Here is a 24,604-nt window from a genome sequence, read left to right as displayed (position 1 = left end):
ATTAAGGTTACAGTAAGAAAACGGTAAATCCCTGGCAACCTTGCTGCCAGCAGTTTACTGTGAAAATAAGAAAATACAGCAATGCACTGTAATTCAGTTGATTTTGTTTTTACGGTAACACACTGTAAAGTTAATTACAGTATGAGTACTGTAAAATAACAGTAAACTGCAGGCAACCCTGCTGCCAGCAGTTAACTGTTAATTTACATGACAATTGTTTACAGTGTGGATCACCACAGCTTGCATGAGTATTTTTATATTGTTAAGGGGTTTTGTTGCTTGTGGGGGCTTTTAGTGTGATGGCACAGGACTGGAGCACATGTTTCATCTGATCACAAACAGCTGCAAAGTGGTAGTTGTTCTTCCAGATGCTGAACTCGAGCCACATGAATGGAGCCGGTTCACTGAAAAAACATGACACACAAGCTCTCACAGCTTCGTACACTTTAGTCTTCATCAAATATTAACGAGAGCGTACACTGGCTCACTTTCACTTGGTGTCTTATGAGATGTTAATTTAGGGATGCGAATATGTCAACATTATTTGTGTGTCAGCAAACACAGCTGGCTGCTGAGAGTTACAAGGAGAGGTCTGGAAACAATTAGCTGCATGGATAACTAATCAAATCTCTTTTTATTGCTTTGACATATTTCACAGACAGTACACTCCTGTGCTCCATGGCATGTAGTGCATTTAATGGGCTTGTTCTTTTGTCCTAGAATACACATAGCGTGCAGCATCTGTCTGTCTGTCTGTCTGTCTGTCTATCTATCTATCTATCTATCTATCTGTCTGTCTGTCTGTCTGTCTGTCTGTCTGTCTGTCTGTCTGTCTGTCTGTCTATCTATCTATCTATCTATCTATCTTGTCTGTCTGTCTGTCTGTCTGTCTGTCTGTCCACAGTATTATGTAATATAACAAATTATACTGAAGTTACGTCTGTGTGTGTGTGTGTGTGTGTGTGTGTGTGTGTGTGTGTGTGTGTGTGTTGAGTTTAAGGCTCTGTAAGTAGCTGGTTTTAAATCCAGCAGAAGGTCTTAAAGAGGATCCTGGAGTGTGCAAAGCTCTAGGTCTGAGCTTTTTGAGACAATTAACACTGCTGCCATATGGTCAGATAACACGTCCCTGTCTGTCTGCTGCCATAAATCTGCTGCCCTCACGGTGTGGCTTTCTGTACAGGAGGGTCTGCAGAGCTATGAGGTGTCCAACACTCACTGTATCTGCAGCTCCAGCAGCCTGTTACTGCTGGGGATGGGACAGAGGCTCTTTGTCTGTGCTGGGCTCTGCCACGGTGGAGCTGCTGTGAATGAAGGCCTTTGGACTGAGCCAAGGCCCATTGTAAAGGGGCCACATGCAGAAGCTCTCAACTGATTTGACGGGTTTGGACCTGAACTGAAGCAGCTAAAGAGCGGTTTCCAAGATGTGAGTGTGTGTGTTTGGTAACTGGGGAATGGTGCCTATAGCCTCTCTCTCCCCCTCTCTCATGCACAGAATCAATTAGTGACTGAATCTCCACAGTAACGTTGTTTGATATGATTTTAAAATAACCGATCAAATACACACATTGAGTATTCACACACTCCCTATTTGCTTTTACTACTACACATGTGCATTGAGAGTAGAGTTCAGGCAACATGGTCACCATGTATGATTCATGTCGCCAGATTATGGTGCAACATTTAAGATCCTATTAAGATAGAGCTTATACACAATATGTGACTTATATCTTCAGAAGTTGTACAAGTGAATGTAGGCAACTGGATGGGTTGTTTCTTGAAGATGTTTCAGCTCACATCCAAGAGGCTTCTCCAGTTCTAACTGAAGCTGTTTTCAGACATGCACTGGACGCCGCAGATCCTCCCTGTTTTCATGTGTGCATGTGTGAACGCAAATGTCTAAGTGAGACACTCCACAGTTTCTACGGACTTTATCTGCCTTGCCTCCTAGTATAAAGTCCGTAGAGATCCAGGAGAAGTCGATGTGTGAACACAGCGGGGGATCCTCCGCTGGATTCACTGCGAGCAAGTGGGGGGGTTGATGTCATACGCATAGAAGACACCGTCAAACATGTCAGGAGAGTTGGTGGTGATAAGAGCTGACGACAGGCTGTTTGGTCACCGGAAGATGACACCAGTTGGCTCTTCACACTGGCTTATGACCTCAGACCTCGGAGCTAAGAATAGCCCTGACCTACAACCCCACAGAGTGGACGACCACCTAGCTAACAGTGTGGAGACACACTGCACCAAAATACAGTAGAAAGATGCAATTGAGGTCGTACAGCTCTTATAATTCACACCACAGCAGAGGATTCAGTACCTTGCCTTGTATTTGGAGAGCAATAGGCAAACAATGGAACAACTAAAGTTCTTACCTGGGATTGGGATGACAGGGATCGTCTCATTGGGCACCACCCTGGGCGAATCGCTGTCCTCCACATAGAAATGGGCTGTCTGGAAACAGCGCCTGGCAGAAAGACAGAGAGATCACATTTTATAACTTTAGTGGTTCTTGGTGAACAAAATGATTACTTCCTGTCTAACCATAACCAAACACTCAACATACTCAACATGATAGTTTTTAAACACATTCACCATCTTTACATGATTGGTGTCGGTTACCAAAACAGTTGGTTACCAAAACTTAACTGAATCTTATTCATGGAAAGGGCACACCAAAGAAATAGGTCAGTGTGGAAGGAGAGCCAATAGCACTGGAATCATTTTGGCTGGAAGACGTCTTGTATTAAACAAACTATTAGTTTGATCTTCTTTGGCGAGGAAGAGCAGGTTTGGCCCGGGCTTCAGTCCTCTGACAGACCCCTTAAATCATCTGCTCCTGACCTGGACATGAGCTAGACAGCATGATGCAGGTCATCTTTCAGAGTCAGAGATCATCACGTGTGTGTGTGTATGTGTGTGTGTGTGGAGAGAGAGAGAGAGCAAGGGAGAGCGAAAGAGAGATTTGATAATGGAAGTCAGCAGTATAGTGCTCCTCCCCTCAAAGTCAAACAGAAGGCAGAAATAGACTTTGAACTCCTGCACGCACGCACGCACGCACGCACGCACACGCACACACACACACACACACACACACACACACACACACACACACACACACACACACACACACACACACACAGTATGTGTTTGAAGTCGGAGACACTGTATGAAGAAGCTGTGATATAGGAAAGTGTTCAGCTGCAGAAAGAGTCGTTTCTTGTCTGTGAAAATTCACAAATGGGATGTTTTACATCAGACTGGTGGAAAATGGAGATCTGCATCAGGTATTTAGAGTTGAGTAGGAGTTAAAATACAGCAGACAGAAACAGGAGAGGAGTCACATGAGTCCCCGTCTTACAAAATGAAAATAGAGGTAGAGTAGCAGCAGTTACTGTACATCTAACTGTCAGGCAGCTTTTATTAGATAATCTGCACGGCAGCAGATGAGATCTATTTGTATTAAACAAATTAACAATTTTTCTGTAATTTAATTGTTCTATTTACATGTATTAATAAGTAAGGAAACATTGTGTTACCGCCTAAACAAAACATGTTTAAAATGAACTGCGGAAGGAGATTTAATCTGTGACTGCCAAAATCATTAGTGTCTTAAAATGTTACAGATATGTTCTAAAGTCAGTATATTTCCCAATGAGGATTTTATTTCTAAAGCCTTTCAGTGGCCTCCATCATCTGACCGGATGCTTCACTGAACACTACATGAATCAATTGCAATATCTTGACTACGACTCTGAATGGCTGCTCCATACACCTCATGGAAGAGGATGTAACGATAAGGGGATCATTCTAATGCAACAAAAACACATTCTTAGTTTCAGGTTATTATACACAAATAAAAACAGAATTATGGATACCATATTCCATTGCTCTTCCTAAATCTAACACACTGGACCTTTAAGCTGTGCTTATTTTATGGGAATGAATTGCTGCCCATAAAACACCAGACCAGAAAGCCTTCATGTGGGACTTTTCAAGACAAGGCAGAACCAACTCCCCTCATCTAGAGAGGAAGCCTTGATGAATGGTGACTGATGGTAACCTGATTCTATCATACACATCGCAGAACAGCAGAGAGCACCACTGTATTCTTGACATTTTGGTATTACATACGTTCATTCCACCAAAAAGAAATTACAGAATCATACGAGTTGCTAAGCAGGACACAGTTTGTGTGAACTGCGGAGAAAACATCATTCACATCATTCAGACATTAATTCCATAATAGTAGTGAAACAGCAATGATTTCATGATATAGCAGAAACACAGAATCATTACAAATGCTCTACAGTGTCAACCATGAGAACTTTATCTGACCTGTTTTCTATTCAACAACTACATGAAACCAAATGACAGTGTGTGCTACCACCTACCCTTTGTGGTGTCCTCATCTACTACTATCGCCTCCTGTGACAACAACAATTTCTAAGTGTGTCCAGACCCTCCCTACCTGTATTTGATACAGAGCAGAGAGCAGAGAGCGTTCATCCTGGTGAACAAGTGGCAGAGAGAGAGCAGACGGTCTGCCACATACATGCTGCTAACCTGAACTGACAGTGCACACAGAAGGAGGGAAGACAGAGGGAGGGCTTTCCTAACAAGGCATGAAGGGGGCTGGTCCCTCCCTTTTAGAGACATTATGTAGATTTGCATTTCTAGGAGACTTACCTTAACCCTAACCATAATCACTGCTCACCTAACCCTAAACCTTCCCTCTAGACCCCCGAAACTGAACCTAACTGGAACCATAACAACACACACCAAAAATCTGCTCTTTTTCAATTGAGGACACAGCTTTTGTCTCCACTTGGACATGCCATCCCTAATTAACTGGTTTCTAAACTGAAATTTGTCCCCAAAGGTAGCCTATGACAAAAACACACCAACACACACACACACACGCGCGCGCGCACACACACACACACACAAACACACATCAGCTATCCCATACCACTTCCTGGTGTGGGACAGCTTGTGCATTCATATCACATGGGACAAAGCTGACAGAATCATGAATTACTAACAAACTGTTCTGATTGTGCTTTCCACACTTGAGATCAATGATTTAGTTTTGCACTTGAGTTTCATGTAACCAAGTCCAACACTGCATTACATATTTCAAATACTATCAGAAACGTGGTGCTATTCAACACAGTTTAATTGCAGTGATAAAATGTTGCTGATGTCATCACACTGGGCTGCATCTTTATGCACCCACATATTGTGTTGAGAGCTGAGGTCTAGTGTTCTTCTTCACATTAGTCCCTGTAAATATTATAACGTGTTGTGAAACTCACATTTACCTCTCCGACCTGAATGCAGCAGCATGGAGTAATGTGGGCTGTCCAATAAGACAGCAGTGGGGGTGGAGTCCGTGCAGAACACAGGGTTGTGACCTGAGCTTTGCTCTACAATAGGATTAAATACCCAAACACTCCCCCCCGCACCTGTTGCTACGCCTGTGTGTGTGTGTGTGTGAGAGAGAGAGAGATTATGCTTTATTTCATACGTAACAGTATTTCAATAAGAGGCCTGAAAGCAAACTGATTTGGTCGGTCCCAACAGAAAAAATGTAAAGTAAATATTCAGGTTTGCAAAGAAAAGACACGACTGTAGTGGAGCTAGTCATCCATCAGGCACCACGTTGAACACTATGTGATTATTGTGTCAGCATTGCTTCCTGTCACGTTCTATCTGTCTTCACATGCCGCCAGTAATTTGCTTTGTGTTCCAGATCGCCGCAAGTCCAACTTCATCTAGCCAGTTAACACTAGTTGTATAATCAGGATCTGATGCTTTATTTTCCCAAAATGTAACAAGAGCACTGTCTACATGGGGATTGTAGAGGCTAGTGTGTAAAGTACAGGGAACTGGCCATAGCCTTTTCAAGCAACTTCAAAAACAGAATAGATGGCTGCAGAAATAAAAGGCTCTGTATAAAATATTTGTTAACATTTGGCCAAGAAAGGATTTACAGCCATCAGTGTTTGACATATGTGTGCCTATACAATTTGCCAGTATGCTACACTGTACACTTCTTCAAGCTTCTACCTGGCAGCCAATGTCAACATACCCTTTGTTAGAGGAACACAACACACATCCCTCAAACATCAGCCCAACAGGCAGGGTGTTATCATCACAGAGTTACCGACCAATCTTTACATTAGATAAAGATTATTGCGAAGTAGCTTTTCCTCGATAGAAATATAAGACATGGTCGATACAACTTCAATAGAATTCATTCCATCCATGTTTTGACAGACAACATGTACAGCCAATGATAATTAGAATAGCGCAGCGCCGAACCAATTGTGTGGCTGGAGTAGTGTTCCAGCCACGCCAGGTAAGGTTGACGCACACAGCACAGAGTGTACGAGTAGCAGCCTGCAGCAGCACACATGCGTATGTTGGGCCTACTGCAGCCGTGCACACCAGCAAATTGTGTTGAAAGAATGTTCCCACAAAGACAGGTAATACCACTAATCTCTTTCACCATCTGAAGCAGAAATGACAGAAATAGTAATTGGATTTAGATCGTGATATATACCAACATCGACTGATGTGAAAAAATGTATTCTGATACGTTTTCTTTCCGTATCGCCCAGCTCAACTTTAAATCTACATGCACGCCACATCTCAGAAACAGAGTTACTTCAACGAAATAAGAGATAAGTGTTTTATTTAAGATGTGTGTTGATCACTTCTCATGATGTGGAGTAAAATATTGAAATACATGCTGAAAGCCTCAGTGTGACTCTCATTGTGTTCTTCTTCTCTAACATAATTCATGCACTTTCTAAAGTGTATATGCTGACAACAAAATGGTAGTGATGGGCAGTGTTGTAGTAACATTACTACATTTGGCAATAACTAGTAGTGTAAATTATGATTTTTTTCCAGATTAAGTAATGAATTGACAATTACTGAAATTTGTTTCTGGTTCCTAATGTCTTTGGAAAAATGGGGAACTGCAGATGACAGCAGACAATGCAGCCCTCTCCAGAGGTTTCAGTGTTTCCAATGATTGAATCAACCAATCAGTGTTATCTGACTGACATATGTATACATAAGTAAAAGAATGGAGGCAGACGTTTAAAAAAACTTTAAAAAGTACTTACTATAAACAGTAATCACAGTAAGTAATTGCTGTTTATGCAGTAACTAGTAACTGTAATAAGTAATAATTCTCAGTAACTTGCCTGACAGTGATTATAGCCACAGCCACAATAGGCCTGCCTGACTCTTTGGACTAAAGCTGATCTAACAGTCTGAAGAGCTCAACTGGGGTCAGCTCAAATGTAATTCCTCCAACAGCTGATGAAGGCAGGTTAGACTTTCTGTTAGAGTTGTTTGGTTTAAATCAATCAACCCCAAAAAATATTAATGATACAAAGAATAGTGCGCTTTGAGTGGTCATCAAAACTAGAAAAGCGCTATATAAATACAGACCATTTACCATTTAAATACAATTTTAATATCTATTGATGTACCAAACTCAGCAACCAATGCTGCATCAGAAACCTGAAAGCCTTTCCAACATCTAGACCTGCAGCTCAAGAGTAGTTCAAGTGATGGTGCGGTAGTACTAACCTCCAGTAGACAAGCACAGCCAGCAGGAGGACAAGGCAGAGGAAGGTTAGAGCTGAGACCATCAACAAAGGTACCAGCCACTCCACACGGCCCAGAGCTACCCCAGGGCCTGGATTTACATGGCCAGTCAGATTGGTCGCAACTGTGGGACGATCTGGGGAAAAAAGATGGAGAAATTAATGGACGAAAGAAATGAACTCTCCAGGAATTGTGTGGGCAGAGACGCTGTGGGAGGAGAGGCAGATTGAGGATTTGACTCAGAAGAAGGCAGAAGAGATGAAAGCCATTTAGAAGACAACATATGATGAAGTAAAATCAATTAACACTTATCTCCTTTTGTGGGACCAAGTTTATTGAAAAGACAGGGAATCACGGTCGACAGAGATGTTTTATTAGAAAAAATGGACCCATGTCAAGTCCCAAGTATGAGACCCTCTACATTGATTTTATCATCACTTCCACATTAAAATCTGCTAATGGACATTTGTCTGTTTTCACAATCTAAGATGTGACTAAAACATGTACACAAAGAAATATTAAACAAGAAAAATGTATCATGTATAATTACTGAAGTATAATTACCTCCAGAAAATATACAGTCAATGCCTGTTTTTTTGGATTGTATGCTGCTGATCAAGTGTTTAAACAAACATCGGTTGACCTTTGCATAAGATTATTTAAAAGTCAACAGAAACATTATGCAGCATAATTGATTTCTTAACACATCTGCAAATACAATTCATTATATCACTCAATTCTCTCTCTCTACTGTATTACTATTATTATTACTGCAGACTTTACAGAGGTGGAATTTGGCAGCACACACCAAGAGGCAGTCACCAGCCATGTGTAATATCTGGTCGCTATGTGAGAGAAGTTGCATTTGCGGTAAGTGAGTGTGAGAGCAGCCGCGAGCTGGCAGTCTTCAAAACTTGTAAAACTGCAAATCTGCTGTTCATAGAGACAGCAATGCTTTTAGGGTATGATTAAATGTCAGCATGAGAACAGAGCTCAAATTATATACCATAGGCTATCTTCTGTAAAGGAATATTCTGACATTTTAGGAAATGTCTTCTGACAGCTTTAAAGTTGTTGGAAGGTGGATATTTTATTATTTATTTCACTTTTAATGGAGCTGTGCTAACAGTTTACAATCTGCTGCCTTTATCTGAGTCCCTACTCCGTAACTTGTGCTCTCACATCAGCCTCGAAATCAGAATGAATTTTTATTTATTGACTTATTCATCCACCCATTTAGTGTCCATGTATTTTCTGTTGGACTAAATAATCAGTTACTGTTAGTTGACATGCTGCGATAGCAGCTTCTATAGGAAGAGATACACGTGTATATGTTTGGAGATTTGTATCCAGTTGTACCTTGTTGTCTTTTTGTGGCCATATTTTTCATGGATATATGTTACCGACTATATAGGAAGAAGATGCCAACATTTTTAATCCAGGGCCCCAATTTGTCCATTACTTCACAAACCAGTGGAGATAGCCACCAATAAACACAAAACTGAACCCAGTTGACAAAACAAGCAAACGTAAAAAAAAAAGGCCAACATGAAAACGTATTTCACTGACAATGAAATTTCGCAAACAATACAATTCACCAAGGAAATGAAGAGCAACTTACAGCTGGAAAAAGATGCTCTGATAAAAGTCTGAAATCTTTGAGAAAACATTTTGCTTTCTCCATGTTCCTCATTTTATACTGGAAGAAGTTTGATGGACATGTGTCCGGCCATGTTGTGTTTAATTTCCTGTTCATGTAGCTCTTCACTGTTCACTTTTGGAGCCAAGTCTTATTTGCTAAGCTAGGCTAAACACTACTGTATCACTACAGGGGACTCAAAGGGATGGTGCCGTTCAATAGCTCATGCTGAGTGAGAAAGCCAACACGCTTATGACATGAAGCTGCTCCTTTAACTGCATCTGACTAAAAAACAGGGGATGTTAAAATAAATCAAATAAATCAAAGTGAATACAGAGAAGAACAGACTGCCAGTCCAGTTCCCAGTAAACAGACCCCCTGCCCTGATCTCTGCACACTATGCACACTGTGGGAATATGTGCAGCCAGGTAACAGCATCAAACAACACATAGCTCTAATAATAGATAATTTGAGACAATTTGCTGCATCCAATTTGCTTTACGTTCACAACACCCCCACCATCACCACCTACCCAGTTCAGCTGCTGCAGCCGTGACGTTGCTGGAGCTGACTCCGGCCCCCATGGCCTTCAATCTGCAGCTTTGCCCGGAGCCGAACATTACAGCAGGCCGGGCCCCTGCACTGCACCACAGCTGGCTTGCATCCTCGCTAACTCTGCATCTCCTCCCTTATATCCACACACACAGATGCACAGAGAGAAAAACTGAAATGCTGTCTCTCTTTCCCTTCCGCATTTGTCTTATGATTTCGGCGCTCTGCCAAAATAAAAAAAAATAAAAACTCACCAGCAGCATGAAAACAAATAACACACATGCACAAACAGCCAGTCACTAATGTGCAGTGAGATACATGCACGCTCTAACGCGTCAACACACATACACACACACACACACGCACACACACACACACACACACACACACACACACACACACACACACACACACACACACACACACACACACACACACACACACACACACACACACACACACACACACACACACACACACACACACACACACACACACGTGACTAAAAATGGAGCAGAGGCTTTTTTTTTCTCCCCTCCAGCTGAATCTGGCCTCCAAGCCTCATCTCCTTTCGCCGTGTCTGAAAGTAGGCCAGCACTCAGATCAGAGCAAGACGAGAAGGAGAGGCAGGGAGGATGAGGTGGTGGAGGGGGAGTAAGAAAGAGGGAGGGTGCGGAGGGGAAAAGAGAAAATGGAGCAAAAGAAGAGAGGGAGAGAGTAAAGAAAATAGAGAAAGGGAGGGATGCAGGAGCAGTACAGAAAAGAGGGCAGGAAATTTGGAAGTCAAAAGCAAAGAGGCTTGGCTTCATTTTCTGTTTCAAGTTCACAGGCAGCTGAATCAGGGTCCCCACTGTGAGGCCCCCAGAAAAACTGCATGTCATCTGACTTTACTATCAAATCACCACTTCCATAACATTACTAAGATGATGAGGCTTATAAACAAGTTCACTGTCAAGATAAAAGAGTAGGACCATGATGACTTAAAGGTCACATTACACACAACAGAGGCTAGAACAGTTAATTGGCATTAAAGGAACCGCCCTAAACTGGTTCAAATCCTATTTTCCAGATCGATTCCAATTTGTGCAAATTAATGATGAGTCATCTGTGCGCACCAAAGTTAACCACGGTGTTCCACAGGGTTCTGTGCTCGGCCCAATTTTATCCTCAAATATATATCCACTAGAAAACATTATCAGGACACACTCTGTACATTTCCACTGCTATGCGGACGACAACCAGTTATACTTGTCAATAAAACCAGAACAGTGTAATCAATTAAAGGGGACATAGCATGCAAATTCCACTTTGTTAGTGCTTCTACAGGTTAATGTGGGTATCTGGCATGTCTACCAACCCAAAAACTCTGGGAAAAAACACTCGCGCGTTTTGTTATGGTTCCTCTAAGTCAGAAACGTCATGCTTGAGTGACTCGATTGAGCTTCCTGGGTTTTGTGTCGTAACAAGGTACTGGAAGTCTCCCTACATGGTCTTGAATGTCGGGGTTCGGGGGTAAATGATGGTCTTCATAGCCCCCCCCCCCCACACCTCTCTTTCTCTCTCTGTCTGTCTGCTTGTGTGCTTGTAGTGGATGGGCAGAGGGGGACATTTAATTATGTGATTGGGAAAATTAAAACTCCAGGACAACAGAAGGGGAATACAAAGTATGGGATGCATATTTGATAATTTATATCATATACAATATGTAATTTATATCGTTTAAAATCATGGGGGGAGAGGGGGGAGGGGGGAGCTGGCTCATTAGCATTTAAAGGAACAGGCACTCAAAACAGGTCACTCTGTGGAGGGCTGTTTTAGACAGGGTAAAAAGGGTGCTGTTTTAAATGATCCTTGTGGTATTTTGACCAAAGTATGTTACAGACATTTCATTAAGACCCCAAGGAACCATATCAACTTGTGGTAAAATGGGCATGCTATGTCCCCTTTAACTAAACCTGCAATTTTCTCTTATTAAACTCAGATAAAACAGAGGTTCTAATACTTGGCCATAAACACCTTAGAGATACATTATCTAATGATATAGCTGCGCTAGATGACATTGCCCTTGCTTCCAATGAAACAGTCAGGAACTTGGGAGTGATCTTCAATCCTGATTTGTCCTTTAATTCTCACTTAAAACAAATTTCTAGAAAAAAATTAGTCCATGCCTTTGTTACATCCAGACTTGATTATTGTAATTCCTTATGATCAGGCTCCAGCAGTAAGTCGTTAAAGACTCTGCAGCTTGTCCAAAATGCTGCAGCACGTGTCCTGACAAGAACCAAGAAAAGAGACCACATTTCTCCAGTATTAGCTTCACTACACTGGCTTCCTGTTAAATCTAGAATAGAATTTAAAATTCTCCTCCTCACCTTCAAGGCCCTTAATAATATGGCACCATTATACCTCAAAGAGCTGATAGTACCTTATCAACCCACTAGAGCACTGCGCTCCCAGAATTCAGGTTCACTTGTCGTCCCTAAAGTCTCTCAAAGTAGAGTAGGAGCCAGAGCTTTAAGCTATCAAGCCCCTCTCCTATGGAATCATCTCCCACTTTAATTTCGGGAGGCAGACACCATCTGTACGTTTAAGAGTAGGCTTAAAACCTTCCTTTACGATAAAGCTTAATGTTAGCGCTGGTCCAGGTTCGTCTTGGACCTGCTCTTAGTTATGCTGCTATAGGTCTAGAAGGTCGGGGGACACCTGACAGGTGGCAGCTGGCGGTGGATCCCGATGGCGGCAGTGGATCATGATTGTGGATTGTGGACTATGATGGCATCCGATGAAATTATGTGAAAATACGGGATTATCATGCAAAAATAGATCGCTAGCATGCTAACGCTAGCATGCTCAGGATCTTTCTTTTTAAGGTTGTTGTGAAAAAAGGTATTACAATCATTATCGTCATTTTTTAATCCTTATTAATGCAGAAAATACTAAATTGTTGGGTCTCTCTTGCCTGTGATTCGCAAAGCATTTTGGGAAATTTCTATATCCCTTGGTTTGAAGTGAGGGTCGGAAAAATCTCAGTTTCGAGAGAGGCCAAAATCACAGAGAGGGACAAAATTATAAACTGGGAGTATGTCGAGGGCCAAGCAGGGTCAACATTTATTAAACAGGATAGACAGGATATTGGATAAAATGCAAAAATAAAACATATTTACATTCTTCTTTTATGTACATGTGCTAGAGCCAGATGTTTGGCATCTTTTCATGGCTGCCAGTTCATTAATGTTTGGGGTTAGGTTCTGTGCTGTGGAACCCCTAAAGATGGAGTGAAGGTGTGCATCAGTGGGACGACTCCTCTGGGGTTTTTGTTCATCTTTATCACAGAGAAAAGCTTGTGGGTGAACTTGACGGGGCAGGCACTGGGATCTCTGGAACACTGGAAAAATAATTTAATATGATCAAATACTCGGCGAGTGATTGGAGTGCGTCTAGCCGGGCATTACGAACAGTGGCTCGGCCTATGGTGCTTTTTTCTCACAAAAAAAAGTGTGCAGCCTATTTCCCGGCGGGGCCAGTTAAGATAGACGTATGATATTTTATCACGGGCCTTGAGTTTGACATGTCTGGGATAAGGGCTAGGGCCAAGGGGTGAAATGGGATTGGGCATTAATGTGAAACTAAATTTATACTTTACGTACGTTTTTGCACAACTGTATTTGTTATGCAACATGAGGACAAACATTTAGTTGCAGCTCATGCTTTTAAAATTCCTTTCCCCCACAGTATATCAAATCACGACACATTAGACAGTGACAGATTATCATGAATATAATATAACATTAACACTGTATTTCTATAAGGGGGTTGTTATGAGTCTGAGGCTGCTGCTCACCACTGATGCAGTGTCTATTGGATATAATGCCTGAGCTCATCATCATGAAATGTTTGTATATAATAAGACACTCTTTGTGATTGTTTTTAATGATTGTCACTAAAATCAGGCCTTTCAGAACCTGTGTAAATGAAACCGTCCTCTGATGGCAGACCTGCTTCATGAGGGTAAGAGCTTCCTAATATGCCTACCCAGAATGCCACACTACATCATGCTAGACTGCCTGCCTGTAAACTGTGCGGATGCACTGCCCAAGGGTAGAAACACGATGTCTGCAGTTTAATTTGAGGTGTGATGTGTGTTGATGTTAGAACAGGGAACTAATGTAGAGAATATTGTCTTCAGCGAGGCAGTTATATGTAAACTTCTAAACTGCACTGTTTACAAGTTCAAACCGATAAATTAAACTCAACATATAAGATCAAGTTTGTGATTTTAAAGTGTTCAGAGTTCTGCTGAGCACTCACAATCACTAGGTTCATTCATCTTTTATTCTGATTGTATAGTAAGAATCATTGAAATAACACAATGATAGATTATAATAGATTATCTTCTCTCGCTCTCTCAGTCAATGTCTCACTCCCTTGTCTCTCAACTCGTTGGTACAGCACAAAATAACCACAATAAGCATTGTAAGCAATGTAAGATCTGACTGACTGAAGCAGTATTACATTTCCAAATAGTCTGATATGTGGCAGAAACTTTACAGTACTGTGAGGCGAACACATTAATCATGGTCAGCTAACATTAGCCATCGCTGTTCACCCACAAAGATACAAGACACTTGTGCAGCTCTACACTGGTTCTGTTCAAAAAATGACATTATTTCTCCTGATAGAGATCTGGTCCTCGTCTCTACAACTGCAGATAAGATCCCTCACAGTATCCGACAGGTCGGACTCGGTTGCTGTCATTCAATCACAAATGAAGACGAGTTTTGAGAGCAGCTGTCATTTTCTGCTGGCAGCAAAGTACACACACACACTGCACACACACTCCAGACAACATGGACGACACCATCAACCCCCCGCCCTAGGACCATTCTGGGACCACCACCCCACCAAACAACCCACCCACCGTCCTACATCACCAGCCAACCCACCTCCTACCCCCAAACAACAAGAACTGTTTCTTGTTTTACTGTAAATGCTTATATCACACTACAACCGCTGCTATCTGTAACTGCTATTTACTACATCCAGTGGATGTGCATTACATTACTTTCCATGAAGTACTTTTGTACCATTCTTACTTTGAAAATAGTTGTCCATCATGGTAATTTGACTTACTGAGTGGTCATTACTGAATTAGAGTCAATGCTTTGACTTCATTAATTCAATGACAAACGTCCAAAGCTCTTGATAAACTGCATTACCAATGACCTCACACTTCTAAGGGGATTACAGTGGTTAGAATGAAATAATGATCAAAGCTGCCAGTCTTCTACATATTCGTGTTCCCTCCTAAAATCAGAACTGATATGAAAAATTGAACACACTCTTACTTTTGGAACATGTGCAAATATAAGGGAGCAACACAAACAGTCAATCCTACAATTAGAAATATGATCCTGTTATGAGCTCGTTCAGGAGGGCCTTGGTGGTCATACATATCCAACAGTAAATGATTTCACTTGTAAGGATTCTTTCAAATAGTCTGCCTTGATGCATTCCTGACTAGAGAGCATTTGATAGAGGCAGATTTTCAGAGGAACTGAAGACTTTCTGAATGCTCACTGTGGACCGTACCCATTTATTTGATGTTATGTTTATGTAAGAAGGTACTTGGGATTCCACAAAGAGACTGAGGACATTTTCAGAGAAAAAGCAAAAACACTCAAAAGTATGAATGTTTTAGTCACTTTAGTAAAAGGAACAGAAAGTTGATTATTCTGCACTTTATTCTCTAATTCCCACTTTTCTGTTCTTGCTCTACAAAGTATCACAGCTGATGTTTACATACGGTTTAGCACTTAGCAGACTCACCAGTGTGGATGGAGAAAGACCGGTGCTTCTTTTCTCTCCCTGCTCTGGGTCTCAATGTCGGTGTAGGCTCCTTGGGGGTAGTAAGTGCTGCTGTTTCATTGGCTGCCTCTGCAATGGTTGTGGGGTCAGAGTCAAGTGGATTGTGTGAATAGGCCTCTGGTTGTTCTTCTACACCAGGTGTTATTTTAGTTGGATCTGGTTCAGTCTGTTTTTTCTCCTTTGCGGTGGACTCCGAAGTCTTGCCCAGTGGCTCATTCACCACTATATGATTGGCCTTCCTCCCTGCTTTGCCTTCTAGTCTTGATCCCTTCTTCTTCTTCTTCTTCTTCGTCTTCTTCTCGTCTTTCTCTTCTTCCTCATCCTCTTCATCCTTGTCCTCTCCTTCCCTCTCTCCATCCTCTCCTTGACTCTTGCTGTTCTCGCTGTCCTCACCACTAGCCTCACCGTAATCGTTGGCAGCAGACGATGTGACAGCAGAGGCAGAGGTGGCGGTATCCTCGGCGGGCTCAGTGGGTTCGGCGGGCTGGCGATTGGAGGTGGGATTATGCCTCAGTGCTCTGCTTGGCCAAACAGAGCTGGGGAAGGAAGAGATGACACCACCACTGAAACCCAGCCCGGCCAGTAAAGTGCTGGTCACCACGGACGCTACTGTTGCCTGACTACCGCTGGAGGAGGGACCGATGCCTGTCGCCATGGAGACAAAAGAGAAGGGGATGCCTGAGGAGGTCCAGGTGGATGAGCCAGAGGAAATGGGTGCCATGTCGGCTGAGGAGGCTGGAGAGACCGTCGGCTAAAGAAGAAAAATGCAACTGATCAGAATTTGAAATATTTTGTTCTCCTCAGTCAAATCTAACATTTCAAAGAGGGTTAACCTGTATTTAAAGGAGTAGTTACAGGTTTGATTCTCAGTTTGTTAAAAGTTATGTTACAACATTGTTATGGGACAGCGGCGATTAAAGCACAATTTAGAAGCGATTTCTGAATCGTGTGACTCACTGTGTCTGCGTGAAATAGTAAAACACAATAGAAATGCAACTTATGGCTGGAAGCAGTTACACAACAAGAAAGAAAAACAAGAAGATAAAGGGGGTTCTTACAGTGCAGTTATCAGAGTGTAGCTACGCATCAATTTGCAATAAAGTAGCCTTAAATGTAGTTTGCTTTCTTTCTACAAAACCACCAATCGAAATGCTCTCATCTTCCAAGCCACATACGTGTCCACATGCAGACGCCTCTTTTTTTTAACATTTCGACACACAGTGACAGGCACGTTCCTCCCTTGTTAACATTGATAGCAAACAAACACTTAAACAAACAACTTATTTCTCTTTGACAAAAACCCAGGTCCAGAGATAGTCCAGACAGTCTGATAGAACATACACTGTGAGCAGGCAGGTGTAGTCAGAAAATCAGTCTGTACAGTGTGAGTACATCAGTTGTGAGCTTTGGCTCAGATCCCAGATTATTTACTCGTACAGTGTGCATTGGATTTCAACAACAACATTTCTAAAGTCTCACAGAGTATGCCCAGTTTAAGGCATTTCGATGTTTTTAATGGCTGTCTGGTCGCCAGATGCAGTGAATAACAGTGAATAATAGTCATGCAAGCTGGTCTCTGTTCTGGAACATACTAAGGATTACAGATTACAGGTTCAAATGGTTAGGAGCCACTGACATGCAGGATCCCTTCAGTTCACTTAAAACCTATTCATTTTTTTAGAGTCATGTGAAATGTGTGCAGAATAACTAATTCAATTATGGATTTGGATCCTTAATAGACCAAAGTCCAAATAATAGACTGGTCTAATGGCAATAAATATGTAGTATTTATGCTTTTGCCAAAGTGAAGGAAGGCACACAGGAAAGAAGGATGCTAATACAAACACTGCTCTCTGCTGGATAAAAGGTGCAAAGACAATAGTTGTGATTCAAACTTACCATCCCGGTTTTCACAATCCTCGTCCCCTCAAAGATCCTGGTGGTGTTTGCTGAAATACAGGGAAAAACTGGGTGAGTGAGGCAACACTTGACTTTGGGAGGTGTCACAGACATCCATGAGTGCACTGTAAGAACATTAATCACAGCATGGCATAATATAAGTGGTCTTTGAATAATGAATGAGGAAGAAAATAAACAGAATTTAGTTAGATGAAATAAATACATCTCTCTGCATTTCAGATGATTTTTTTTCTTTCCTCTGTTGTTTTTCCTTTAGCCTGCAGCTATTGATATGAGATTCTTTGTGATATTATGATCAAAGGAATCTTTGCTGCCAGATTATAGTTCTATACAATACAAGACAATATGCTAGGCCTGTTAAAAGAAGGCTGTGCACATGAAAGAAATACTAATGCTCATGTGGCGGAGACACTGATAGTAAAAACATGACATAAAGAGATGATGTGGCAGAAATTCATGAGCTCGATTCATGTTTGTGTTGGAATTTGTGTGTGTGTATGTGTGTGTGTGTGTGTGTTACCTCTGAAGAGCATGCTCTGGCTGAAGTCACTGCGCATGTCATTCATGCAGACGGCCTGGACTCGAAACAGGTACAGTACATCGGGGGAGACAGGAGAAATTACAGCCTCCTGGATACACACACACACAACACACACACACACACACACACACACACACACACACACACACACACACACACACACACACACACACACACAAAACACAGGACAGAAAGGTTAATGATGTCTGATTAAGATTAAGAATAGATTAAAACATTCTAAAGTGTAATGGGAAGTTTTTTTCTCAGGATAATTACATACAAACCTTGTAAATTTATAATCTACCTTTCAAACTCACATTCTGTGCATGCAACTGGACTGGTTTCTCAATCCTGAGATGAACAGGAGGGTCAGAAATCCACATCGAGGGAGACTGGATAATCCATGAATAACACAGAAAGGAGGAGGGAAAGAAATCAGGATTTTGCATTGGGCAATCCATCAATTTTCCCCTTAAATGTCCCAAAAACTGAGACTGGTGCTCATTAAAAACAAATTCTATAACAGCACAGCACATCTTAAATAGTGCAGAACAAAAGGGATTGGCCCTGAGACCCAAGCCCAACTCCAGTGTGTGAGCCTGGTGTGTGGGAAGGACAGTGAAATGTGTTGCTTTCCTAATGAAGCCACAGTGAAGGTCACAAAGGCCTCCTCATCCCCACACAGTCGTATTTCCCACCAGCCTTTTAATCCCGACAGTTCACTTCACATTCAATCTGCTGGTCCAAAAACTGATAATGTACCACCCTCTCATTCAGTGCTGAAACTTCCATCTAAGCAGTTGGTTTCCTTATTTCAAAAAGGTTGATTCCAAATAATAATCTCGCTGTCAAATACACGAGACAGTGAGCTGAGAGGTCTCAGTTGTAATTCACTGCAGATGGAGGGGGCTCAGGTAAAATCCCATGATCCAGTTTGGCTCCTCTGTCAAGTGAAAAAAAGATGCTTGCATACCGGTGGAGATGAAGACCCCCGTGCCAGCTGTAAGATCACAACGTTAGAAAAGCTGCTCATTATGGTATTAGCAACACAAGAAGCCTCCTCAATGGACATGCTTGCACTGCCCTCTCTCTCCTTGAGTGGCTCAGCATGGGGGCTGGCAGCCTGTCCTCTCGAACCGCATCGGCTCACCTACACAAACTGACCATCACTCTGTTAAACAGAAAACATCTGAGCCAGCACTGGGGTTTCTGCCAAACAATCCAATCTCATAAAGTGTCCTCTCATTGAGAAAAATTCCTCTACTGAATAAACCAGTTAAAGATCTCATGACACTTTGGTCCAGCAGAAAAATACAAATATCATGCACTTGCAGTCCTCACCACCATCCATCTCTATCACATAAAGGGGCGACAATGTAAGATTAATCTTAGAACCAGTAAGAGATCAATTGCAGCAGCCTTGCTACAGCCTTGTTTTAATGGAATATTAGAGTCGCTGAGTCGGGCAGAAATTTCATGCACTCTTTTATCACTAGTAATCAGAATCACACTGAGTTACAATTGAAATGATGCTGTAGGACATTGGAAAATATAGTCTACTCTGTTTTATAGTCGTAGGAGGAAAAATCAGTCAGGGGGAGACATTTAACCATCACTATATCCACTACAGCATCTCATTATATTGTCATTTTCTTTATATGCACATTAGTAAACCATAGGCTGCAGTTCACTATCAATTCAGTAAATTGTATTTTTAGTAACTAATAACTCACTATCAAATTAAGAATAAAACCTTGACTAATGTGATAGTGTGTTTTATTTTCAACAAATTAAAGGTACATTTATAAATATCTAATGTACAACTCTTACTAGAAAATAATCTAATATCTAATAATAATCCCATACATTCCTCCATGTTTTGTTCCTTATCCATGTAGAAAACATACATATAGGAAATTGTTTCTTTCATCAGACTTTCACTCATTCAAGCTACCAAGTTGGAGGTTCGATCCCAGTCTTCCCCATTCCGCATGCTGAAGTTTCCTTGAGCAAAATACCGAACACCAAAAATGGCACCTTCTCATAGAGAAATTGCTGCACATAGATACACTGAATATGTGTGTGAATGGGTTAATGGCACAACCTCTACTGTAAAGTGCTCTGAGTGGTCATCAAGACTAGAATAGCTCTAAATACAGAGCACAAGTGATGTAACTGGCTACATGGTGCTAAACATGGTGAAACATTTACTTATTAAAAGAGCTGGGGAAGAATGTAAAGAATTCATATTTGACTTTTATTCATCAGGTGGCCAACAATCCAATGTAAATACTAATTATGTTTTCTGAATGTGTTAACAGGTAATTGGCTGGATTAATCAAAGCCATAAAACATAAACTCTGGTCCATGGTGACCGAAAGTAAATAATAAATATTTAAGTGCGTCTTTAAGGAATTTGAGATTAGCCACAAGCCAGAGTGTGGAGAAGAAAAAATATAGTGTTACGATAACCCCTCCCATAAAGGTTTACTGGCTGTAAAACAACTCATTCAACACTGTGTAAGTTTTCAACAGGATTGTCATATTATTTTATCTTTCCTATTCCCTCACAGTCCTTTGAAATATGCCAAAACATGCCAATATCTCCTTATATATTATCAGCTCTACGTGTATTGCTTCGTCAAACACTGTGTGATGCCAGTATAGCTCCACACATCTCATTTATGTCATGTAGCAATCTCACAGATATCCCACCAAATCCAACATGGGGAATCCCAGTGGTCATGTCCCAGTTTCTCTGCCGAGGATTCAACATTGTTTAATTCTCATTCCGAGCCTCATGGAGACAGTCTGAGAGAGCAGGTCTTTTTCACCCTTCAGTGGAAAGGTGTGGTCAAGCCTGACAACTGCAGATGTGTACAGTGAACAGCTCCAGGCTGTACATATTCTGAGTGACATTGTCTACACAATCAAACATGTAGCATCTTCAGGGAAAACACACAATTTCAGTTTTAAAAGTCAAAGTGGGTTAATTGTAAGTTTTCGTATCTTTGCTGCGAATTGCCACACATCCACCCATCATCTCTGTCATGTATTCAGAGAGAAAAGATATCATCATCAAAAATTAACCATGGGAAGGAACAGAAACTCTGACGTGCCACTGATTGCCGTTAGACCTGGGTGCTGCTGCTCTCACACGCGGGGGGGGGCATAGATTGAGTGAACCAGAAAGGTTTGCTGAGTCTCTTCTGTTTGATGTACAGTGACATCAACAGCAACTGATAAACCCACAGGATGTGTGGAGAGTCTGGAATCTCGTCAGTGTCTCTTTACAGAACTGCTCAACACATAGTTGTACCATTTTGTGTAAACAAGCATACGTCATTCTAACAGTTAAGAATGACATAATATTATACACCGAAGACAGCTAAGTGGGTTAGCCCGGCGCTAAATTAACAAGTGGACATAAGGTGCTTTTCAGTGACAGTATTTAGTATATTAGTTTTTTGTGAATGTAAAAAGTCTGCAAAGTTTAAAAGCCCAAAGTCCAGGGAGCTCCTCCCCCCACTAGAAAACACTGAAGCTCCTGAAACACCTGGTCAGTAGTCTGGCTGATACTTCCGGGGTCACATGACATCATAATGTCCCACATTTGAAAAATACACCCCCATGAAATGATTTTCACCAAGCTGGTTGGTTCCTAAAAGCTTCCACTGTAACTTTAAAGGGATTGGAGGTTTGTGGTCTTAAACATGCTCAACTTTTAAAGCAGCATCGGAATTTTGGTAAATCCTCTCAGTGCCTCTAGAAAAACACAAACTATAATTCATCTGTTAGAGGCCAGAAAGAAAGAGACCCATTCATCATTTGAATTGTTTTTAACCATTATATTTAATACAATTAATGTCTTAACTTGCTAACTATCAATTTGTAGTATTATCAGGAGACCAACATGAGGCCAGTGACATTCCAACAAATCCACGGCTTATATACATATTCTCTATGAAAGACTGCATTAAATTACCATTGACTCCAGATGGCTAATGCATGAAATGATCATTATGACCATTTATACCATTACACGAATATCTTTTTTCATATTATGGTGCTTTTTTTTATCGGTATTACCACACCCCCACTCTTCAACTGATGCCAGTTCTGCCCTGTTTAATCCAGTTATTTGTTGTTTCCCTTACTCGCTTTCCCCGCTTTTTCACAAGTGGTATGGGCCATAAAATAGTCCAGTCCACAGTATTTCATTGCTAGGGGATTGGTCATTGATTGTGACAAGGGGGACATGTGTGTGTAGAATTTGGGGATCCTAAAGCCATGTAAGTCCCTGTTGTGACCTAGATAGAGGCATCAGGGGAGGATGAGGAATAAGAGCAGAATCAAAGGGCTGACAGAGAGAGGGAGGGGGAAACAATGGTGTGTGGGAACAGGGAACTGGGGAGAGAAGACATGTGGAGAAAGATGAAGAAGGGTGTGTGTGTGGGGGGGTGGGGGGTCTCTTGAGTTAATGATGAGAGGATAAAACACTTCCCACCTCTTTCCCTCCATCTCTCATCATGGCAGATTCCCAGTTCAGAAAGCAGATTGTGCACACTTCCACAGCCAGGGGGCACTCAGATCCTTTTTTTGTGCAGCAAATCCGGTTTTCCCACACAACCACTGGCCCAAGGTCATGCTTTTTGCACAGGCTGGCAGCCCTGCATCGCCTCCAGCTTAGCATTAGTATTCTGCGAGCCGACCGGCAGACCACAATGTAAGGGAATGAAGCCTCCTGTCCGCTCCACAGCCTTCTCTCATAGCTCATTTTGGCCCCTGATGAGACCATTTGTAATGAAACTGATGGAGGATATTGCTTGGTTTGTGTGTGTGTGTGTGTGTGTGTGTGTGTGTGTGTGTGTGTGTGTGTGTGTGTGTGTGTGTGTGTGTCTGTGTCTGTATTAGTGCTCGAAAACTTTTCTCCCCACACAAATTATTAACTACATTATTAAATTCTCGGCTGACACATTTCCTAATAATACGTCGTACTATGTGAGCCTCTGTTAAACAAAAAACTCATATCTTAATGATGCAATCAGTGCTGATTTTATATGTATCAAAACAGTTTTGTTCCAAAAGAAGTTATTAGATTTGTCACTGCCCTTACACTCACAGTTGTGATGATGTAAACCCCTCTGTATCTCTGCAATGACACACACACACACACACACACACACACACACACACACACACACACACACACACACACACACATATACATTCCCCAGAGCAACTGCATCTGATAGTCCGTAATATGCTCATTATGATTTGCAATTACAGCAAATAAAGTTGACATTGGCTCCATTCAAAGCACTTTCACTGTCTAATGAGAAATTCATCTGGACAGATGGAAATATACTACAGGATTAAAATATGTCCATGTTATGTACAGGGCATCACTGTGATAAGGGTAAATCAGAGTCCATTAATCAAGTTAACCAAACATCATATGGCTGTAGGCCGGAGCAGCGGCTGGTGTATTTTCAGCTGGTAATGCATCAGCAGGGAAAGGAGAAAGGAAGTGGGAGGAAAAAAAGCACCAGTGGACAAAAATGTCTAACTGCACTTTGCGTTCACGATCATCTGGAATCAGGAATTTGCTGTGACTAAATTGGGTGTTTTGAGTCCTGCATAGCTTCCAAATACAGACATGAAGAGCACCTTTAGTCAGGGATTAGGACACAATAACAAGCATTACTTTTACTTTTAAGCCCCAATAAAACGGTTCTTAGAAAATCAGGATTTACTCAACATCATATGAAAGGGTCTGTTAACTGACACATACTGTTACACTACTGTTAGAGACTTTTATTTATATCCCCACCTCTTTTATAAGCATACTTTAATGTAAATTTGTATACACATATACATTTACAGTGTTTGATTTGTTGTTCCAAGTGTTATTGTAAACTCAGCCCTTCCTCTGTTTGTTTCCCATTAAAATCTCTTCAGTGGTTTGGGAAATATATCATTCAGTGAAAAGTCTGCCATCTACTTTCCACAGGAAAGTAGATGGCAGACCGATTTGTTGCAGGTCTATCCTAACATTATATGTACACTGGGAGAATTGTTAGTTGCTGTAATCATTCCTCTTGTCCACACTTTGTACAGAAACTACTCTGTAGTAGTCCACGCTCCTCGTGCTGTTCCAAAAAGCTTTGCTTCGTCCCATCAAACGAACCTACATGAGACTACAAGGGTGTATCTGCCACTGTGCCTGTTCAACACACTGGCTGGGGAAACAGAAGGAACAAAGACACTGATCTCTACTGCATGTGTCAAACTCACATTAGCTTCACAGAATCCAGGGCCGTGGATGTAGTAGCTCTGTGAATATAGAACCTCTCTGTATGGCCAGTGAATTACTACAGCTGTAGAGTTTCTCAATATGATAAGAGACTACATGAATTTATTTACCCCAGGGAGTTTGCCGTTAAACATCTCTGGAT

The 24,604-nt window shown here is 41.6% G+C and overlaps 1 protein-coding gene across 2 annotated transcripts in view; it reads right to left on the bottom strand.

The window, feature by feature from the left end:
- The window catches only part of LOC118104932 (receptor-type tyrosine-protein phosphatase gamma), a 369,897-nt gene that overhangs the window by 26,376 nt on the left and 318,917 nt on the right, over positions 1-24,604 (bottom strand). The window contains exons 6-11 of one of the 2 annotated variants that reach the window (XM_047339382.1): positions 18,464-18,538; positions 18,126-18,234; positions 17,585-17,634; positions 15,647-16,436; positions 7,612-7,765; positions 2,376-2,467 (exon numbers count right to left, since the gene is read on the bottom strand). In XM_047339382.1, the coding sequence (XP_047195338.1) occupies positions 2,376-2,467; positions 7,612-7,765; positions 15,647-16,436; positions 17,585-17,634; positions 18,126-18,234; positions 18,464-18,538 (1,270 nt within the window). The remainder of the gene's footprint in view (positions 1-2,375; positions 2,468-7,611; positions 7,766-15,646; positions 16,437-17,584; positions 17,635-18,125; positions 18,235-18,463; positions 18,539-24,604) is intronic. The other variant, XM_035152240.2, reaches the window with a different exon arrangement.

The sequence above is a fragment of the Hippoglossus stenolepis genome, chromosome 3, assembly GCF_022539355.2.
Source record: "Hippoglossus stenolepis isolate QCI-W04-F060 chromosome 3, HSTE1.2, whole genome shotgun sequence".
Lineage (NCBI taxonomy): Eukaryota > Metazoa > Chordata > Actinopteri > Pleuronectiformes > Pleuronectidae > Hippoglossus > Hippoglossus stenolepis.
This window is presented reverse-complemented; position numbering and strand designations above follow the sequence as displayed.